At 41.1% G+C, this 7,392-nt stretch overlaps 1 protein-coding gene across 1 annotated transcript; it reads right to left on the bottom strand.

Moving 5' to 3' along the window:
* Window positions 1–5,253: 5,253 nt before the first annotated feature.
* Window positions 5,254–5,661, bottom strand: LOC149179074 (uncharacterized). The gene is made up of 2 exons (XM_089423883.1): window positions 5,476–5,661; window positions 5,254–5,397 (listed from the first exon to the last, which is right to left on the bottom strand). Exons 1-2 carry the CDS (start codon window positions 5,659–5,661, stop codon window positions 5,266–5,268), a joined length of 318 nt encoding a protein of 105 aa, XP_089280009.1. The 3' UTR covers window positions 5,254–5,265.
* Between the last annotated feature and the right edge of the window lie 1,731 nt (window positions 5,662–7,392).

Consider the following 7,392-nt stretch of genomic DNA (forward strand, 5'->3'; position numbering starts at 1 on the left):
CTAGCAGGTTTTTCAGACTCAGACTGGGCAGGTAACCTGGATGATCGAAGGTCCATCACAGGTTATGCATTTAACATAGGTTCCGGGGTAATTGCATGGAGCAGCAAGAAACAAAGTATTGTAGCTTTGTCGTCATGTGAAGCTGAATATCAAGCATTGTGTGCAACAACATGTGAAGCAATCTGGTTGAGGAGACTTCTTAACGATGCAGGAAAAGAACAGAAGCAACCCACTTCTATCAAAAGCGACAACCAGAGAACTATCAAATTAGCATACAAACCAGTGTTTCATAAAAACACCAAACGCATAGACACCCAGTTTCACTTTGTTAGAGAAAAAATACAGTCAAAAGAAATTGCTGTCGAATATTGTAAAACTTGTGACAATGTGGCTGATATTTTTACAAAGCCTCTTGCACGAGTGAAATTTGAATTGTTTAGAAAGATACTAGGAGTTCAGGAGAACCCTTTCTCCATTAAGGGGGGGAGTTGAGAATAATAAATATTATTTTGTTATTAATGGAGAAAATAGTTACGTTGTTGTAACTTTCTCCCTAGTTTAGGATTAGTTCCTATAATTATGGGGTTTGGGTGCAACTTCCTATTTCTTAGTATTGTATTTAATGATGTAATCTTTGATTGATTGGAATAGAGTGAACGAGAGTGATCTCTCGAGTTTTGTGAGTGTAGTCTCGAGGTGCAGGACACACCTGAGAGCTACAACTCTTTCTTTTCAATTATGTTCACATTTTATCTCTTCTCAGATACTATGGATGAAGGAAGCTCTAAAAGATCTCGACATATGTACAAATCAACCAATTTCCATCTATTGTGACAACACAAGTGCTATCAGTCTAAAAAAAAATCCTATGATGCGCTCAAGAACCAAACACATACCAATTAAGTATTATTTCCTCCATGAACAAGTAGCTGAACAAAACATCGTCCCGAAATATATCAGTACTAAAGGGCAGATAATTGATATTTTCACAAAACCTCTTCCTCAAGAAGCATTCGCACATCTGCATCAAAAGATGGGGGTTATTTCTTTATCATCACTCAAGTTCATTCATAAAGATGTAGCAGGACAGGGGGAGCAGTTTGACAGGTGGAGTCCATATGCATCGCTTTGCCAATGATGTCAAAGGGGGGAGAAAGCAGAAGAATATGTCCATTAATAACAAAGGGGGAGATTGTTGGACACAGATTGTCATTGATGTCAATATGGAAATATTCGAGGAGTAGATAGAGACGAGAGGAGCAGACAGAGCCGAAGAAGAGGAGCACACAGAGCCATCGGAGCAAAAACCATTATCAAAGTAGAAACCATATAAATATGCATTAATATAAACGAAGGCGGAATACTATGAATCCCCGACAAATACACTATCAGAGTTTCACAGATGGACGGCAGATACAGCACGACGGGCAGATCCAATGGTTGTGGGCGATAAAGATGCACACAGGTTAACGAGCGGGAGGACGGGCGGGAGAGGTGAATGTGAGCCGTCGGATCAAAGAGCAACGGATCCAACAGTCATCGGACGCGAAAGATGCGCGGACGATAATGCGCGAGAGACGTACAAGTAGGCAGTAAGCGGTATTCGCCGCACTGCCCACCGGGGTTCGATGGTATACGTACAAGGGCCAGCGATCCAATCAAAATACGACGTGTGGCAGATGAAAACCGCCGCCCCCACAGGTTAACGCGTATGCAGGTTTTGGCGAGGAAAGGTGCGACTGTCGTCCAATCGCGGCGGGGTTTGATCGGACAGTGAGGAGATGCATGAGGTTTAATGTGCAAGAAAAAGGTCGTAGCGACAAAGGAACGTTGGATGAGGGTGATAAACGACTGCGATTGCGAATGTGGGAGAGGCTAATATGGGCGCGATTACGTGGGTCTTTGGGTGGAGGCGGAGAAGTAACACAAAGGTATTAAGAGGGGAAAATTGCCTAAAGAGCAAAGCACAGGAATGATGGCCGTGGAAGAAATCATTGAGCGAGTTGGAAAAATGGCTCTGAATGATGTTCACAAGAAAAACAAGATTCAAGTCTCCAATACCAAGAAGCCGCTCTTCTTCTATGTCAACCTCGCTAAGAGGTATATTCAGCAACATGAAGAAGTGGAGCTATCTGCTTTAGGAATGGCCATTTCCACAGTGGTTACTGTTGCTCAGATATTGAAGAACAATGGTCTAGTTGTAGAAAAGAAAATCTCAACATCTACCATTGATATGAGAGATGAATCAAGAGGTCGTCCCATCCAGAAAGCAAAGGTTGAAATAATACTGGGAAAATCAGAGCAGTTCAATGATTTGATGGCTGCTGCTGTTGAAGAGAGGGAAGCTGAAAGATCAAGCGAGTGAGAGGAAACGACAACGACTGAGGAGGAAGCCTAAGAGACAGTGTAAGCGGAAACGAATGGACAAAGGCATGGGAATGTATAAAATAGTAGAAACAGAGAACTGTTGGTGCGGTTATGGTGGTGAAGAAACCGAGGGTGAGATAGTAGAAGCAGCAGAGGCAGGAGAGCAGGAGTGGGACAACCTCACGTGAATAGAGTGCAACAACATACCTGTTTATACCAAGGTTGGGTTGGAACCCAAGAGGTTGGAGCCTCAGAACTGAACAAGAGTGAAGTCATTGGGACAAGTGCTCCTAAGTGCAGAACCACTGCAAAACAGAGTTGGTGCTGTGGAGGTTGGAGCCTCACTGAAGTCCAAGTTGGAGCTTGGCAACTCTTCACAATAAGATTTATACTTATATTGTATTTATTTCTTTGCACGGTATTGAGTTTTAATAAAAGCATTAAATTCAGCTGTTGATTTCTGTGTTTTATGTATACATATACATATCTATATAGGTTGTTGGCAATCATTAGAACAATTCAAAAAAAAAAATAGTAAGAAATACTGATTCACCCCCTAGTGTTTCCAACACTTGGAACCCTGGTTGCAATTGCCTTCTTCTCCTTTATAAAATCATACAACCAGCGTTTCAACTATCAATTACTTCGCTGATAGGTTTCGTAGATGCCGCATTGGTTTTTATACGATTTTGTATTTAATTGTTATGCTTGTGCAGGACTTACGAAGTTACGATGATGTGAAGTTTCAACTTTTACCTTCGGAACATAGTTAACTTGTAGGGTATGTTCTTCGTCGTGCCCGAGAATTACAAATCATCAATTTAGCTCCATGTTGTTGAACCTGTCCTTCCGAAGAAAAGAGCTTCAAAGTAATATTTTTTTTTATTTACATCTTAATATGAAGTGCGTTGTAACATTGATTATTATTTTTCAATATTAGTTGCATTTAATCACTGCTAGTAGAATCATTAAAATCACGTTTTTAAGTGATATTTAACTTTATATCTCTTATATTTAAATATAGAATTATTATTTTTAATTTCAAGTTAACAGGTTATTAAAAAAATTAAAAAATTTAAAATTTTGTCATCAAAAATAAAATTTTAAATTTTAAACATTTTGTCATGATTTTGATTTTCGAAAAGTCTATCACAATTTTATTATCAAAATTAACTATTTCACTTAGTTATGTTTTCTTCACTTTTAATAGAATGGTTATATAATCAAGAAAAAATCAGACACTACTTATACAAATATAATGATTTTAACCAATTGAAATTCTAAAATAAATAAAAAAAAAACAAATTTTAAAAAATAATCATTTAGAATCAACTCCATCTTAATTTTGTAGCAAGAATCATAAATAACCATAATGTTAAAAATATTTGCATCTATTATGTCGGGTGGATATCCCAGAACTAGTATAATATAAAATCAGAGCACTTCTTTTCACTGCATTTTCATTTAATTTTTTCTTCAAACTTATTTGTTCACATCATTGATTCAAAAGCTCCTAACAAGGCAACGAAAGTCATCTATTGGTGATTTTTTCTTTCAAACTTATATGTTGACATGATTACTTCATCTGCTCCTGCGAGACCAACTAAATTCATTTATATGTGATTGTTGTTGCCTAGAAGGGAAAGCACTGGACCCATATTGATGCAGGAGCATCCAGCTCCGAGGAGACAAATGACAGTTGACTGACTCACGGAAGGAGAACAGAACAGGACAAAGATTACGAGCTTGGGTGGACAGGGCATTAAGTTGGTTGTTGTTTTCTTTTTCTTTTAATTATTGTTTAGTTCATTTTATTTCAGAGCATTTTAATTGTAAGTTGTTTTAGCTTAGGAGATGAATAGTATTTAGTTAACTCTTTGTTAAAAGAAACTAGATGGCAGTTATAAAATTCGGGTTGAACAGTTCAACTGAAATAGGGGAAGCAGTTATGCTCTCCATGTATTTAAAAACAGGAAAAAAAACAAAGGGAGAGGAGACCCCTTCAGCACAAGAATAACAGACAGCAAGACAAAACCTCTGTAACACAATTATATTATTTTGCCAATGAAATAATCTACTACTGATATTTTCATATGTATGTATAAAATCTTTTCTGTGTATTCTAAGAATGAGATAGGAACGAATAGGCACTAACTGCAACAGGAAGTGAAATAACGGAAGGACACCTACAGACATCCATTTGAAATCAAGTCTACAACAAGAAACATTCTACAGACACCCATTGTATCAAAACAATGAAAGAAGCGTTGCAGACATACATCTACAGCAAGCAAGAGCACAGAACTTTACGGTTGTTACAAAGGCAAACAGGTACCAAGAAATACAACCACTGTTTCATTTTTTCCTTTACAAAAATAACACAAGTATTGTATGCAGAAAGGGAGGTTAACTTAATAAAATTCGCCACATGACTGTGGATTGTTACCAAGTCACACAGATTACAAACCCCTGAATATTATCAAAATACAAAACGCCATTTCAAAGTCGCGACTCTAAATATTGTTACATGAGAACAGAGATACAGAAGTCACGAAACGCCGGAAGAGGCACGGCCGACTCAACACAACCCTCACAGAGCTAACACCTAAACTACCAAACCCTCCGTAATCTACAGCTACATCAAAGAAGGAGAAAACCCTACCAGTTTGCGAGGATAGTCAGGTTCGAGTGGAGCCGAAGGTTGAATGCGCCCAAAACCGTCGACAGCTAGCCACCAGGTCAACTTGCATACAAAACAGAGCGAGGTTAGAATAGAGGTTGGCAAGCCAGGGGTAGATTGAAACCAGAGAGCAAAGAAAAGGAGATGTGCAGCGAAAGAAACGCATAATACTTACAGACAAGTTGACAAGGACACTGGCGAGACCGAACCCGATAACCCTAGCTGAACAAGGCACAAGAGCCGTGAGAAATTGTAACAGGAACAGGAACAGAGTAAATCAGAGAACCATATGTTACCTTCGGAGGCGAAGATGAACTCAGCAAACCAGGAGCGCCGAAGTTGCAGTCAATCTGTACAGTAAACACAACTAAGTAATGAAAGCAGAAGAAACCAGGTGACAGAGAGCGCATATAAAACCAAAAACTTACCATTACACACAGGCGAAGACCAGCAAGGTCACGCGCGCCCAAGCAACTCATTAACACAGCAAAGAAAGCCCGAAGGCACAGCAAACCACCAGGAACCGCAACAGAGTAAGACCCAGGACATGGGCAGAGTGTAATGTCCATAGAAAACACCGTGGAGCAGAACCAGGTTTGAGTCCGGAGAACCATCACCAAAACCCACCGAGCAGAAATTAACTGAGCCAACAGGAAGTAAAATGACCCGAAACGCAAAGAGTAGGGTTTAACAAAGGCGGGAGGCGGATAGACCGGGCGAACCGGCAGGTGGCCATCCCCAACCGGGAAGAAGGTTGGTAATAAATATTTGTAGATTGAAAGCAGGTCGAATCTACGGAGATTTGACTTTAACCCATAAAAAGTGACAGTTCACCTACCGAGGGCCTGTAGAGTGACCACGTGGTTACGTTATCCACGTCACCCGTAGGGATGGGCTATCAAAAGTGGTATCAGAGCAGGTTTGTTGAGTAGGAGCAAATGGAGGTTGGCAGAAGAGGAAGAGGAAGAGGAAGAGCGGTCTGGAGGGTAGCAGAAGAGGGACTCCGTGAGGAGATCCGCGTCTTGCGAGAACGATTGGAAGCAGTAGAAGCTGGGGGAAGGAGAAACCCAGCAGATGACAGTGATGAAGATGTGGTAGAACCAGAAGATGAATTTGAGGGGGTGACATCGGAATTCCGATTGTTGAAGTCAGTTTTGTTGTCCAGTCATAAACCAAAACATGAGTTGTCTAGTTACGACGGAAGTCTGTCTACAGACGTGTTATTGGATTGGTTAAGTGAAGTAAACAAATATTTTGAATTTGAGGAAACTAGTGAGGACAAACAGGTGAAGTTCGCCGCCACCAAGCTGAAGGGACATGCGTCCTTGTGGTGGGACAACATTCAGGCGGAGAGGAAGAGGCTTCACAAACAGCCTATAAAGAAATGGTCCAGAATGGAGGCCAAACTGAAGGAAAAATTTCTGCCGAAAGATTATCAGATTATGTTGTACAGACAGGTGCAGAACTTGAAACAAAGGGGAATGACTGTTAAAGAATTTACAGAGGAGTTTTATAAGTTAAATTTGCGAGCAGGGTATGTGGAAGACACCCCGGAGAAAACAGCCAGATTTGTGAATGGTTTGAGGGGGGAAATACTGGATGAAATCGGTATCCTTTCACCCCGGACGTTGGATGAAGCCTACCAGTTTGCACTGAAGGCAGAGGAGAAAATTAACCGGAAGCAAAACGCCAGGAGAGGAGGTGGAACTGGCAGGGGAAAAGGTAAGATGTTTGGCAGAGGCCGAGGTACAGGTTCAAGTGAAGAAGGCAGCAGTTCTAACTCTGCTTGAACAACAGAAAAGGACAATAGCACTAGAGGACGACGACCACCTCAGCGAGGGCGAGGAAATGGTCGGGGCAGGGGAACTGTCCAGTGCTATCGCTGCCACAAATTGGGACACAAGTCGTATGACTGTCCTGAAGGTGAACCAGCGGGTGGAAGAGGAGCTTATGTTGCTCAGTCAGAGGATGTTGAGGCAATACCTCAAGAAGCGGAAAACGCACCAGAGACAGGTGAAGCTTTGGTGTTGAATAAGGTGCTGTTAAAACCAACAAAAGAGGTTGCAGAACCGGATCAGCGAAAGGCTTTGTTCCGAACTGTCAGCAAGTCACAGGGTAAGTGCTGCAAACTGATCATTGACAGTGGGAGTACCGACAATTTAGTGGCTGTGGAGATGGTGGAGAAGCTGGGATTAAAAAAATTGAAGCACCCTACTCCCTACAAAGTTTCATGGCTGCAAAAGGGACATCAGCTGTTAGTTGACGAACAGTGTGAGGTGGAGTTTCAGATAGGCAGGTACAAGGATAAGATTCTCTACGATGTCATGCCAATGGATGTCTGTCAC

Source organism: Pinus tabuliformis, chromosome 4_1, assembly GCF_031772625.1.
Source record: "Pinus tabuliformis cultivar Carrire ecotype Pingquan chromosome 4_1, CPIR1, whole genome shotgun sequence".
NCBI classification, from domain to species: Eukaryota; Viridiplantae; Streptophyta; class Pinopsida; order Pinales; family Pinaceae; genus Pinus; species Pinus tabuliformis.

What these genes read in the sequence shown, in the direction of transcription:
- LOC149179074 (XM_089423883.1), bottom strand. Translation starts at nt 5,661, where the DNA reads ATGGTTCTCCGGACTCAAACCTGGTTCTGCTCCACGGTGTTTTCTATG. An exon ending in GTCTTCGCCTGTGTGTAATG is followed by an intron (nt 5,398 to 5,475) that starts GTAAGTTTTTGG and finishes TTTACTGTACAG; the next exon opens with ATTGACTGCAACTTCGGCGC.